General features: G+C 42.1%; 1 protein-coding gene across 1 annotated transcript in view; it reads left to right on the forward strand.

The window, feature by feature from the left end:
- The window catches only part of LOC129089778 (protocadherin Fat 4), a 103,558-nt gene that overhangs the window by 48,962 nt on the left and 39,380 nt on the right, over nt 1-15,216 (forward strand). Inside the window, exons 2-5 of the mRNA XM_054597143.1 lie at nt 3,480-3,611; nt 9,814-10,075; nt 10,808-11,158; nt 13,786-14,708. Coding sequence (XP_054453118.1) covers nt 3,480-3,611; nt 9,814-10,075; nt 10,808-11,158; nt 13,786-14,708 — 1,668 coding nt within the window. The remainder of the gene's footprint in view (nt 1-3,479; nt 3,612-9,813; nt 10,076-10,807; nt 11,159-13,785; nt 14,709-15,216) is intronic.

The raw sequence follows: 15,216 nt of genomic DNA on the forward strand, positions 1-15,216 counted from the left end.
CATTTTTGCTGTTGAACTTTTCCCATGCTTTGAGCATAACACAAATGAATTCTCCCCCTTTTACATTGGGGTCACTGCAGATATTCCAGATATCTCAAAACCACTGCACATAAAAACCAAGCTGCGTGGCTAGTTACTCATAGAGGTGAGTGGAAAAATACGCCTTTCTGTAAAATGACTTAACCAAGCCTTTACATTTAATTTATTTATTATTTCCACAATTGAGAAAGGAGACTAGATTACATAACATAAACTCAGACATCTAAATTATCCCACTCCTGCGTTTATCATCTGAGCTCTGGTGACTTTTGTGATGAGATTAATTTATCGCCGCTGAGTGCGAGCGCCAGTCTCAACCTTCTTGGACAAATACCTTCCATCACTTAAGGTCTCATAATCGACAGCGCTCGGGAACCACTTGACGCGTGAATCATTCATACCTCCCCATAAATAATAAAGCTCTGGCAGCCAGCTGGCAGCACCTGCAACTTGAAACAGTAGTTCGTGAAACACAATCTTTTACCTTGTAAACTAATGTGTTTCACCTGCCTCGGCCGGGGCGTCTGGGTCCTCCACAGGCAGGTAGAGAGAACAAAACCTCTCCTCCTCCTGCTTCTCTCATCCACCCCCATGACCTTGCTTCCTCTTCCTCCGATGAATTTTTCACCAAAGCTCTAATAATATATTCCCGTCCCGCGGGAGCCTGGGTAATGCAAACTGGAAGCGCGTAATTATTTCTCAAAAATGCACTTCTTCCCTAATTAGTTCACTCCTCTGAAGTGGGCCTTGCATTATTTACACATCAAGGGGGACACACAGGGCGGGAGATAAATATTCATTGTTTGTTGACTTCGCCCCGGTCCCTGGGCTCGGGTGCAAGTTGAGTCGAGAGCCGCTGTCATTGTGGCTCGTTTGTGTGCGACTTTTGCATCGCTGGTGCCCGGGACATAATCTGTCTTGTTCTCCTGTAATTATCTCCACTCATGCAGACACCGACTCAGAGTCGGTTTAATAAGTGGACAACATCCTCGTCCTGGCACAGGCAGATCAGTGTTCAGTGACGGGTTTTTAATTGTGACCTTACGCGTGCAGATTTGCTCGGCTGCAGTCGGTGTCATCATGGCAGTAAACAGCAAGGAACATATTTTATTCAGCCATACTCTGACACCATTTCAGCTCCCTCAAGCTTTTTGTTCTGGGTCATCTTTAATGAACTGAGCTTTTTTTTTTTTTTTTTTTTTTTTTTCAAAAGAAGTCTGTGGCAGCTATTACGAAGAGTTTCCTGCTACTGTTCAGCTGCAAAGCAGATTTGCGGGACATGTGAAGTCTGCTTTTCCTGTCAATAGCCGGCTTTGAATAGGCTGCTGTATCTGACCCCCCCACCTCGGTGGCCGTGCGGCCTTCAGGCCTATTGTCTGCTCTATAAATGCCTGCTGGGAAACTCTTGTTGCCTCAAAAAGCTGCACCCATTGTAGACTTTTGACAACTGTTCTTTTCCCATTTCCTATTTCATCTCACTGACACGTTGCTTCATCTGTGTGTGTGTTTCAGTGGGGGCCGGGGGGGGGGGGGGGTTGCGTAAAAGAGAGGTTGGGGCATCTTGTGACGCCTGGCACAAGAATTACCATAATCACTGTCAATATTAATGGAGATCCTATCACTGGGGAATTTAAACACGGCTTTTCCATATTTATAGAGTCAATAAACAGAGAATGCGCAGCAAAATGTCTGTTATGATTCAAAAAGCAAGCCGTGTTTACCGGCTTTGAAATGCATATTTGGGTTTAGTGGATGAGGCGGAGGAGATCGCAGTTTAAGTTGTGGGATACTAGTGGAAATGTAATATCCCCACACTAGACACAGAGCATCTGAAACCATAAATGTCTCACTCTCACTGTCTCCAGGGTTTCCACTTTCCCTCAGACATTTGCACAGCTGAGCTTAACTGCCTCTGCGTCCCGCTATAGGTGGCTGGTTGAAGTAGGCTGGTTCGATTCCAGTTGGAACTGTGACAGTAAATGTACTTTGACGTACAAAGCATTGCTCTTATATTGCTCATGTAGTAGGGTGGGATTATCGGTCTTTGTGCAGGCCAGTCAAGTTCCTGCACACTGGGCAAGTAATTTCCCTAAGGACCTGGCTTTGTTGTATTTGGTGCATAGTCATGTCAAAACAGGAAAGGTCAACATAGTCGGAAGCAACCTATTGTCTAAAATGTTTCATGCTGTAGCATTTCCATTTCCCTTTATCGATACTAAGGGGACTTTCCAAAACAATTAAAAAGAAAAGCACAAATAAAGGAATGTGGAAGGGCTGTCCATGGCGTACATTAACCGCAAACCAGGATGGCGACGAAGGGCTCTCCAAGTGCGGTGAAAGAACCGTTGGGAATCCTTGAAAATGTCACTTTGATTCACTTGAAATTACATCTTTCATACAAATAATCAATCTAATCATAGGTTTCACTGTTACCGCTGCTGCGTTTGTAATTAATTTGGGTTATCAGCACAAGTTTGAACACTATATGGGACAACGTTTATCCTCATGGGGGGTCTGTGGTCTACAGTAATGTGTGTTTATTTTGGTTTCTAAGACTTGAAAGTGAAAATCCCAGAGCAGCAGTTAGTTTGCTCTACTGTTACACTCACTGTAAATCTCTGTGGAAATAAGCCTCAAGTCAATTTGTAAATTGTACAATTTCAATGATCTCCAGTGACAGTGGGGTATATGAGCTAAACCCACAATACAGTTATCTTGATTTATTAGTATATGGGAGTTGAACATGTGGGCTATTGTGTCTTGAGCAGTACTATTACCACAGTATCCTATCAACAAACACGTTTTCTTGTTACTTGTTTGGCTTTCTTTTCTAATGAGTTGGTTTAATAAATTCAACTTTAATGAAAATGTATTTAGATATGTGATTTAAAGGTAGTTAACCAACCTCAAATCACATGAATTCAATAGAGTTGAGACAAGAGATGTATTTGACTGCTACTCCACTAAGCTAGGCTAGTTACCTTTTGGTTTGTCTGGTGCATTATCAATGCATTTATTTACGGATCTGTTTATGTTGTTCAACAAACTTAAATACTAAGGTGTTGGAGCATCAAGTTGATGATTAATTATTAAATTACAGGAAACATGTAGGTCACCAGCTAGCCTTAACTAGCCGATGTGCAGTCTGCTAAGCAAGGCCAGTTACCATTTTGGTCGAAATAAATGATCTTTAGGAAAATATAATTCCGTCTCCTTAGTTTTGACCTTTCAATTCATTATACCACACTTCATCATTTCAAAACTTTTCCTCTCCAGCCTCTCTTCTTCGTGCAACTTCTTCATCATCTGAAATCCAAGAAGATAGACACGTCTTTTTGTTTTTTTCTTTCTTTCTTTCTTTGCAGCGATCTTAACAGCTGTAGCAGACAGAGTGAGGCAGAACTTTAAAGGAAACTGTGGTGTTTATTCTTCCTCTGCAGGTGGAGATCACGCTGCAGGACGTCAACGACAACCCGCCTGTTTTCCCTAATGACATTCTTGATGTGACCATTGAGGAGAACGTCGGGGATGGCTTCAAGATAATGCAGCTAACAGCCACGGATGCAGACAAGGTAATGGCTCCCTCAGTTTCTATTCTGTCTGACAGTGTTTCTGCACTTTCCCCTGCCCGTTTTCCACTCCACTGCTTTCCGAATAGATATCCTGGGGGTGATTTAAATTGAAAATAAGCTCTACATTTCTTTTTTTTTCCTACAGTGTAGAAACCGCTGTAGATTCAAATGGGATTTTGAGGCCAACGCAGCTGTCAATAATGGAATGAAGTCGACATTTAGTATCTTTAAGTTGGACGGTTTTCATGCCAAAAAAACTGCAGACATTCAGGGCAGAAACTCATAGAAACAGCATTAAGGTCATGAAAGGAATTATGGGTACATGATTGTAAGAATGAACCAAATTTGAGATTTAGAATTTGTCCAACAGTGAGAGCTGGAATGAAGTACAGGCTTCTATTTAGCAGCCAGTTCATGGCAGCACTGACATTTGGAGTAAACACTGGAATCTGTAGTTCTTTAAAAAAGCCTCCACTACATTATTTTTAAGTGTCTGTATGCTTTTATTTGCATTTGAATCCTAGAAACAAAATGTGGCTTCTTTACGAGTTCTTTAAATCGGTCGGGGAAGACTTGTGCAAATTAATGAATGCCTCATTTTCTACAAATGACTAAAATCCTTAAGTTTCATCTCACGGACCACGGCTCAGGCTGAAAAAAAAAAGTACACGACTGCACAGTTTGATTTCAATACCATATGCAGTCAAGATCAAAGCTGTGAATGCTTCGGCACTAATAAAAGAAAATAATCACCCTACTGAAAAGACTGAAGCTTCCCTCCGTGGCCACCAGAGAAAAACAACATTTGGTTTTTGCTATCGATCTCGGGAAATATTCCAGTTGAAGATGTAAGTTTTAGACAACTTACAGACAAAACAGTAAATCAAAATCAACATTACATTACATTAGCAAATGAGAGGACCATGCAATTAATTGACACAAAGTGGCCAAGACAGATTGTGCTCTTTTAGCCCTCACACGGCAACACAAACACAAGGACCACCACTTTGAAACAATCTGTCTTCATGCGTTTTTCTCCTCTAGACACACACACACACACACACACACACACACACACACACACACACACACACACACACACACACACACACACACACACACATATAATAGTCCTTGTCCGTCTCATGTTGACGTTATCTGAGACGAGTGGAGGCCACCGGTGTCACAGAGCCTGGAGGAGAACGGCCAGCGATTGATTTTTTTGGGCCTGCCGCTCTGATAGTCCCTCCGCGGCCACCATAGTTCACGTTACATCACGGGGATCACTCTCAATTAGTTAAAGGCTACATCTCTAGCTGCTTTAGGCAGGATGTGGACATCAAATCCCGTAGTGAGCGAAACGCGGGCTCTGCCGGCATCTCCAAGGTCTGCGGTCGCCTCCACCAAGGACACACAGTGGAAGAGAACGGAAAAAGCCGGGTCATAGAGGGGGAGAGAGATTAGAAAGAGAGAGTATGGACTCAGATTTAATGGGAACTTATGAGGCCACACGTCTTTTATTGCACAGCTGTTGCCCCGTCCCCTTCTCATAGCCCCGATTGTGAGAAAAGTCGAAAAAAGTCTCAATTCTGGCCATTTTCCTTTTTGTCGGAATACTATATTGACTGTAAATCTCAGCCCTGGAGGCGGGTCAGTCTTTTCAGTAGGGGGATTTTAAGGACATTGTTTGATTATTTTTCTTTTTTTTTTAGCGCCAAAGCATTCACAGCTTTGATCTTGAAAGCATGTGGTATTGAAATCAAACTGCGGAGTTGTTCTTTTTTCTTTTTCTTTCGTTAGATGAAACTGTAGGATTTTAGTCATTTGTAGAAAATGAAGGATTCATTTTTGCATGAACAAGTGTAATTATAAGTTTTCCTCGATTAATTGAAAGAACTTGTTGAGGAGCCGCATTTATCTTCTGGGATTCACATGCAAAACAAAGCATTAAGACACTTAAAAAGAATGTAGTGGAGCCTTTTTTCTTTTTTTTTAGGAATTACTGATTCTAGAGCTGTTTACTCCAAACTTCAGTTCTGCCATGAATAGGTCGCTAAATAGAAGCCTGTACTTCATTCCAGCTCTCACTCGGAGCCAGATACGAGGACGGCCAAGTCTTTGCCCACATCCTTACGCAGGAAACTTAAGTTGCGCTGACACCGAGCGTACGGAACGCTTTGGAGCTCCTCGTTGAGAAAGCCACATGTGTGAGCCAGTGCCGAGTAGCCAAGAGTGCAAGCTGTTGGCCAGCTGACGGGCTGAATTCAGACATCATAATGATCCCTTCCAATTTAACAGTGCAACATGTGGGATTCATGTGTGAGGGTATTAAAATGCTGTTTCTAGGCTTTCCGGTTTTCGCTATAGGTCCATTTCCAGCCCCGAAAGAGAAGGAAGAGGTTGAAAGAAAATCAATATAAAAGTTAAAGCTCCTTTGTCTCGTGCAGGCGAGGCCTCTCTGAAAAAATGTTTCTCACCTCATTGGAAAGAAAGGACTGTTTTAGAATTTTTTATTAGAATTCTGACCTTATGTGGAAAATATGTCCCAGGTAAAAAAAAAAAAAAAAAAAAAAAAAAAAAACGTACTTAATGAAGAAAAGTGCAACAATGGCTGTTTTAAGAGAGGCCTCTGAAAGCTAGCGTAGCCTCAAAATGAACGGTAATGTGTTCCAGAGGCTCGCACGCCCTCTGAAAGTATATTTCAAGGCACTTTTTTGCAGTTGTGGATGCGTCCTGCAGCAGGTTGGTCCACCTCTTCCTTTTTTTAAGGCTTTATGTTTGAACTCTCAGTGACAACACGCTGCTTGTTTTTCAGGAGTCTGTATTATGATTGGCTGCTGCTGTTGCATACAGGAAGCCTCAATATCCCCGCCGGCGCTGTCTGCTTCGCACCTCTCACTTCTCATACGAGCTGCTCGCTCCCAAAAACCACTCATCTGCTAAATGAGTTTCCTTCTGCTCTCCCCCCCCCAACCAAACAACCAAAGCTGTAAAGTAGTCCGGCTCTTAAGTGAAGGTCAAGAGGGCAGCCAGTGTGTACGTAAGTGTACGAGTGTGTGTAGGATCTTAATTACGTATGTTAGTTTAGCAAAGAGAGTGAGGAATTAGTGCGCTAACACACTGATATTTGTGTGTATTAATGCATGCCTGTGTTCATAGTTTGTGTGTGTGTGTGTGTGTGTGTGTGTGTGTGTGTGTGTTGGACTGAGGCCTACATGGACCCCCCTACTCGGCCTCTCCCACCTCCTTCACTCTGCCTTTGAACCCTATCAGAAAAATTAATTGGCAAAACGGCGGGTGTTGGGTTCCGGCCTGCAGCCCAGGTGGCTGATGGGATTGCCAGCTCTGGAGCCACTGATTGATGACAGCAGGGTACTTAGATGAGCGAGGCCTCGCTCCGTCCTCCTCGTCCTCCGTCCCCCCCCCTCTCGTTCTAGTTTTTTTACTGGGCCTGGATCTGTGACCGGGTCTCTGGTAATGCAATGAGAACCAGGGTCAAGGAGACGGAGGTTTTTATCCGTTGTAAAACCCGGCCACGGGAAAGAGATAAGTGCGAGTCATGAACTTGGCCTCACGATATTGACTCTCCTCTCAGGATTTTGGCGAACGACTGCCGTGTCTAGACTTGTTGGTTTATGCACAAAGTCTGTTAAACATAGAAGGGAAGGACAGTATTTAATTTGACTCTGTGACGGACAGAATTTATCATTTTTCTGGTCCGTTCCAGAAATTATATGAACCTGAGATACCTGTATCCATAAATTAGACTTTGTGGTCATTTTAAAAAGAATGCAATGGTGTAAATCAATCAAGGCCCTGAAATCTAAAAAAAAATGGTGCCTTGAGAAGCAGTGAGAGTCCATTTGCATTGGAAACCTTTTAACACAAGGATGCGTTAGCGTCAGAGCGGCAGAGATGCAAAGCAGCTACGAGCAGCGCGACAACAGGGAGTTGAGAACTTTATGCTAACGTCCTGAAATAGCACTCGTGTTCCCACGGAAAAACTGCTCAGTTATTCAGGAGGGGGCTGAAAAAGAGACTTGCATGATCAGCAAATACAAGCCTGAGAGCTACAGATTAAATAAGAAGTGAGAGACACCATTACCGCATGCATACAGTTTATGTCATATGTAGTTTGTTGGTGGTGAGCACCATTGTCCACCAGGGCACTAAATGTGTCGACATGCAGATGGAGCAACAAGCTTAATGCGACGCCTCTCTGTGTAAGCCTTTCCATTGTCCTGGCAGGATCAAAAAGCACCACACAAACATCAGGCATAGCTGAAAGAGTCCCTTTTAGCTTAGCTCTTAACCAGCTGTAACCGGAGCTCCATCTGGCTGAATAGCAGTAGCTTTTTGATGTTGCCTTTTTTTCTTTTTTTAAGCAGAAGACACAGAGTGAGACAGTTGTCTGATCTCCGATTGTCCCCGGCACAAATATAAATGTCAAGCTCCGTCGTCGGGCCCATTCAGTTGTCATATCACGTTCGGTCCGCCTCTCCTATTCCAAAGCCTCTCGCTATAGCCATCACATGTGTCACAGCGCTTGTACTCTTCCAAAGTAACAGGGGATCTATTAGTTGCATTTATAGAGGAACACTATAGCCACCGAAAGTTCAAAGACCGAGAGCTAGTCTCACCACAACATCGGCTTTGGCTCCTTTTTCTCTGTCTAGTGTGACCTTTCCTTTTCATTTTAAGCTTCATGAATGATACATTATACTATAGATTATGTGAATTAAGATGCGGGTTCTTTATCCTATTTCAGAGGTTGAAGCGTTGAGAGTTGCTGCGCTGCTTAAATCTACATTTTATAAAGTATTTATTGCCTCCTTGACTGCAAAAAAAAAAACATATTTTCTCAAAACAAGCACAGAATTTTTCCAGTTTAATGACGTAATCTCAATTTCTGTCCCATACAAACACAATTTTTCTTTTAGATAGGAATTTTGAGAGTCATTTCTCATTGTGCTTGTGCAGCAATTCCAACCAGGTCACCAGTAATATAAATATAATTCCCATATTTGCATTATACTTTATATATTTGTTTCTAATGCATAATAATCACTGTTACATGAATGATTAAAAAGTGGAAAAAATAAATAATTAAATCTATGCAAGAAAAACACTTTTTGTTAAATAGGTCATAACAGAAATTGAGTACTGAATGATGATTTACATGTTACTAATATAATTGTTATAAATTGTTCCAGATATTATCTGTATTTTGAGTCAATTTAGAGAGAGTAACTTATTACTTTTATGATACTTGACCTTATGAATCTTTTAAAAATGCTTTATAATGTATTATGATTATTGTTATAAATAATGTTATGAATATTTATATGTTCATAAACTTTAATTATACAGGGTTTATAGCAGATTATAAAGCATTATAAGTATGTTTATAATGAAATATATAGACATGGGCACCAAAGAAAGTATTACCAAATTAATATATTTTTTTTTACTTTATTTAATGAAAAAACATACTTTTAGGGCTTTATAAAACACATAAATAACTTGATAAGATAAGGGTATTTCTTTTTATTCTTTTTACTTTTTATGTTAGAATGAAATCTTCAACATTCTCTTGTGCGCCTGTTTGTGCAGGACGTAAAGTTTTTCATGCCGTTTGTTGTTTGCCTCTTGTTTGTGCCGGTCAGATGAGTAAAATCCCTTCACATCCGTTTTCTCCGTCTTCTTTTGTCGATGTCTCCGTCTTTATTCGTGATCTGTCGCACGGCCTCTTTGACTCCTTTGTGGAAAACAAAGGTTTCATTCATGCTAGACACCTAGACTGTTTGATCTGCTGACGTGACATGCTAACATGTGGAATAAACTCATTTCCTCCCAGGTTGGAGTTGCTTTGGTTCTCGAAATCACGATGCTCTTCCTCTTTGTGGCCTGAGTTCAGCAAAAGTGGATCTAATTGACTGGCCCCTTTTTTTTTTGCTTTGAACTCTGAGAAAGAGTTGGAAAAAGTTCTAGAAAATTAGAAGTAGCCAGCAAACATTGAATTAAAGCTTGGTTTGTTGCTTGCATTGAGCTCAATCTATTTGAAGCAATGAACATGAAAACGCAAATGTTTATTCCACTGTTAAGGTTGTGATTTTGTGCCATAAACATGTTAATTCAATTATGCAAAGTTGCTTTATTTGAGTTACAAACTATAATATCACTTTTTCTTCCTTCACCTCAGGGTCCCAATGCTCTTGTGACGTACACCATCATCAGCGGGGCAGACGACAGCTTTCGGATTGACCCCGAATCCGGTGATCTGATCGCCACCAAGAAGCTGGATCGGGAGCGCCGTTCCAAATATTCCCTTCTGGTTCGGGCGGACGACGGGAAACAGTCGTCCGACATGAGGCTGAACATCACCGTCAAGGACGTCAACGACCACACGCCCAAGTTCTCCCGGGTCACTTATTCGTTTGATATCCCAGAAGACATGGCGCCAGGTGAGGTCTCAGTGTCAGTCAGAGGAGCGTGCATTTGTAAACTAAAACACACTGAAAATGCACAGATGTTTGTAGACTCAGACGAGCAATGTTTAGTCTCAGAACGCTCTGTTAAGATCATCACAACTCAAATTATTAGGAGGAGCTTCTTTGCAGCAGTTTACGAGACTATCTTTTATAAGAATACTTTCAAGCTTCTAAGAACATTTTCATGTGAGCGTATGTAGCCCTCCCAAATCCCCTGTAGCTTCCTTTAGGGGGAAATTAAAATAGTTTAATAGGTCAAAGGGCGAGTAACTGATATTTGATTTATATGGAAATCTATCAGCGACCGGCAGGATTTACAATAACACTGACAACTGTCTGGCACGGCTCCTCCATCCGTCTCACCGCTTCAATCACAAGAAAGACGAAAAATGAGTCTGGGAATGACGGAAGAATGTCAAGTGAGGATTTAATCAAGATGTGATTAAGTAAATACTAATAAAAACACCTAATCATTAGCTGTTATGCCATTATTTTCATCTCCACGTCATCAGTTTAATACCATGGATTGGCTTCGGTTCAGGCCAAGAGAGTAAAGAAAGCGAAGCTGGCAGAGTGATCACGGAGTCCCTGGTATTAATAAACAGCCCTAATAACCCCCTGTAGATATATTAAAGTCATTTTGTTCTGTAGGGCAGTAAAGTCTAACTTCTCGCCTCTGTGTTACAACCCGTCTGACTTACACAGGCTCCATCGTGGCGGCGATCCTGGCCAGCGACTCTGACTCAGGGGTGAACGGAGAGGTCACGTACTCGCTGGAGGAGGACGACGAGGACGAGGCGTTCCTCTTGAACCCTGTGACGGGCGTCTTCAACGTGACGCGTCCGCTGGACTACGAGACCCAGCAGTACTACATTCTGACGGCGAAGGCCCGGGACGGCGGCGGGCAGGCCAGCACGGTCAGAGTGTATTTCAACGTCCTGGACGTGAACGACAACGCGCCCGTCTTCAACACCAGCGTCTACAGCACGTCGGTCTCTGAGAGTCTGCCGCCGGGATCCAGCATCGTCACTGTAGGGGCCAGTGATGCTGATGATGGTATGGACACATGGGAAATTATGATGGAATTAAAAATATAGATATATATATATTTGTGTGTTTTTTGGGAAAAGAACAATAACAATAGGCTCAGAAATGACTTTAGCCATACTTATCAGATAACATCTGTAGTCAACACTACACTAAACAAAGAAAATAATAAAAGCATATTTTATTTAAATGCATGAAACTTATATATGAAATTATGTGAAACCTGTCAAAAATGTACTAGTTAAAATGCAGACTGTAAACACATTAATTCACTTATTTTTGCTGCTTACAAAATACGCTGATGTTGATATGAACACATTGGTTTATCACTAGTAGATATATATGATGTGTTGATCGGGCTCTTATAGATCTATATATAGGAGATGCATTATTACACTATTGAATCACTCTTTTTTGTGCTTTAAAGTCATGTACTAAATCTATTTGCAACTCAAGGCTTTAATAGTTTTATTATTAATATACATTTTTTTAATTTTAGTTAGTTGACAATTTGACTATGATTAAACATCCCAATTTGTCAGACAAGATCAGAAAAAACAACATTTTAGTCACTGATTTGACTCCATACCAAGTTTCAGAGTACTTTCCTAAAATATTTTACCAATAAAAACTCAAGAGACCAATAAGAAATGTTTTTTTAACGGTATTTAGGAAAGATTTTACAAGACTTCCAAATCGGGATAAGTTCAATTAGTGCAAGAAAAATATGGCTGAAGACGCATATTTAAAATTGTTTTCAAAAACCCAGATAATTGTAGTTAAACTCTGGTCAGGTAATAGAGAGACCTCAGTATATTCAAAAGCCCTGTGAGAATGTTTTAAGCACTTATGAGCTCTACTACTGCATAAATCAAGTGTAACTTGGCCATAGCAGATTAATTTAATGCAGGCCTGTCATTTAGTTATGATAGTCGGTTACACAGAAGCTCTCCAACCTACATTTAATTTTTCATTTTGATTTCGACGTCACGCATGAGCGACTTGATGAAACGCATCCACACCGTATGATTAAGTGGCTTGAGTTATTTCTGCGTTTCAGGTGGCGGGTTTCATGTATGTGAAGTACCGTGCGGTATTTGAACGGTCACCGCTACTCTCCTCTTCGCTGTAATTACCGCTTCACCCAGACCTAATGTGGTTATTGTGACCTACATTCCTGGGAAAAATGCTGCCTGGTTCTCAACCAGAGTCTGGCTTCTTTCCTCCACCGTCCACATAATCTGACCGCGTCGTCCTCCGCAGATATATGGCGTCCGTTCTGCACTGTCAAAATACAAACGCCGCCATTGTTAGCACGTCCTAAGCCCTGACCCACGACCCCCAGACTTTGTCTCTAGACAGCGTGGCCTGAACTCTGATAGAAGTAGCACTCAAGCTTTTGATAAAGGATTACTTGTGTACTGTAAATACACGCCTGAGTGTGGGAAGGTGCCGGCGCTTTCCACATGAATACCCCGTTGAGTTGAATTACAGACGCTCAATTTAAGCTCATTTCAGCCCCCTAGTTCCAGGGCAGTGCTGCAGATTAGGCCAGATTTCAAGGATAGATAGTTCACAACATCCATCAACTCGGTCACAGCATCATTCATCTCATTTAAATAAATGTTTTCAGTGTGAGGGGTTTTCCATAAACACCACTATCAGTTTAAAGTGTTTTGCAGTGCTGTTTTGTCTTTTGATAGCGATCAGTCGCGCTACACTACATGAATGGATCGTCTTGTTGGAGGACAAGAGTAGCAGCCAGAGCTCCAGCTGCTGCTCATGCACAATTTGTGGAAATGGATAGAGATAACACATATGTTTGAGACGCATACGGGGATATTTAACAATCACATCTGGAACAATGGACGCTAGTCAAAAATATATCAACATTCAACCTCTAACACGGCGTACTGTGTGTTTGTTATCTGGCTATTCTTTAAATTCAAGGTCATACTGAATAGTTCTTGGTAGATTAATTTCTTTTTGGCACTCGAGGTGCCACTAGACAGGTTTTGCAGTTAAAAATACACCCAAACTCTCAGTCTGAGTTGTACAGAAAAGAAGATTTAATAAGAGTAGTCTCCTACTTAATTCTTTCCCCATCACAGATTCCTCCTGTTTACTCAAATTCAATTTTGGTTCCAGGTTTTTTCAATTCTTCACTCCAGGGAAGCAATAAATTTAACTTTGTAGCAAAATACAAATGTGATTTCAATTTTTCACAGAGTAGTTTGTCTCGTTGTTGTTGAATATCTTTTGGCAGGAAGCACTTTAAGCTGACTGCACCATGGATGCAAAGACTAGTTCTTTAATCAAATCGTTTTAGTCACTTTTTAAAGCAGCAATGACAAAACTTTACCGGGTTAAGCTTCTCCAATGTGAACATGATAGTTAATTAAAGATTTCATGGTTGTGGGATATTCTAACAGGCATTTTTCTGACATTTGATTGACAAAACAATTAAAGGGTTCATGAAGAAAATAGTTTTCCAAACAGGGTGGTGAAGATGGAGCTAACCAACCTGCCCTTACTCACTGTAGCTTTTAAAACATCACCGTAAAATAAATCTACCTTTGAAATAATTCAGTTATCATTATTATTCTCTTCTAATTCCCTCATGGTATGTGTTTCAGGTCCGAATGCTCAGCTCCTCTACCAAATTGCGTCCGGAGATTCCCAGGGCCACTTTGTCATCGGCAAGGACGGCGTCCTCCAAACCAAGAAGGCCTTGGACAGAGAGATCCAATCCTTCTACAACCTGGTGGTCACCGTCAACGACCTGGCTCCTCCTCCCATGACCCGCTTCACCAGCACCGCCCAGGTGTCCATCATTCTTCTGGACGTCAACGACTGCTCGCCGACCTTCACCTCCCAGAGGATGACCTACATCCAGGAGAACACGCCGGTGGACACGGTCGTGTTCACTGCCAAGGCCGCAGACGCCGACAGCGGACCCAACAGCTACGTCGAGTACTCCCTCAAAGGGCCTTTTGGCAACAAGTTCAGCATCGGTACCATCGACGGAGACGTCAGGCTGGTTGGGGAACTGGACCGCGAGGAGCTTTCAAACTACACCCTCACAGTCGTAGCTACCGATAAAGGCGAACCGACTCTGTCCTCGACGATGGCCGTGACCATGCTGGTTCTGGACGTCAACGACAACACGCCGAGCTTCTCGCAGAACATCTACGACATCGAGATCGAGGAGAACACCTTGACCGGGACAGATGTCATCCAGGTGTTCGCCACCGACGCAGACGAGGGCACCAACGGGCAGATCCGATTTTCCATCTCGGGAGGCAACACCAACTCTGATTTCAGGATCGATTCGGTCACAGGGGTGATTTCGGTGGCCAAGCAGCTGGACCGAGAGGCGCGTTCGTCCTATTCGCTGGTGGTCCAAGCCGCCGATCGAGGCAGCAGCCCCAGGGTGGACCGCGCCACGGTCAACATTGTGCTGTTGGACGTGAATGACTGCTCACCTGCGTTCGAGCTCTCTCCTTACACTGTCAATGTGCAGGAGAACTTGGAGAACCTACCAAAAAACATTCTGCAGGTCAGTGTGTTTGTTTTCTCTTTTCGTCAAGACATTCATTTACATTATAACCAGTTAGGACGCCATTAACATTCACTGACAGGACTTACTGAGTGAAAAGAAGGCAGTGTTTTGAATGACAGTTCTAAGAACCTTATATAAGCTAATGCCTTAACCAAATTTGTAGTAATACTAACTTAATAAGTGCAGGTATGTGAGCCGTATCGGTGCACTAAACCACTTAGCATGGTGGTCTTATTTTTGCTAAATGCCATGACAAATACGTGACTGAAATGATACAGAAATGATATATTACTGCAATTTACTCTGCACAATTAGGGCTTTATAGAATTTCACCGAAATATGAAACGGGGCTAAATTGCATGACAGAGCAATTAACGTCTCAACAACCCTGATGACTAAATGAGCCATGTATAAAACAGGGAGGGGGATAGACTGATTTCCAGTGACGGCGTGATTTCCATTCACTTTCTGCTTGTGTACCTTGTGAGGAAATGAGGGTACAGTT

The sequence above is a fragment of the Anoplopoma fimbria genome, chromosome 4 (genome assembly GCF_027596085.1).
Source record: "Anoplopoma fimbria isolate UVic2021 breed Golden Eagle Sablefish chromosome 4, Afim_UVic_2022, whole genome shotgun sequence".
NCBI classification, from domain to species: Eukaryota; Metazoa; Chordata; class Actinopteri; order Perciformes; family Anoplopomatidae; genus Anoplopoma; species Anoplopoma fimbria.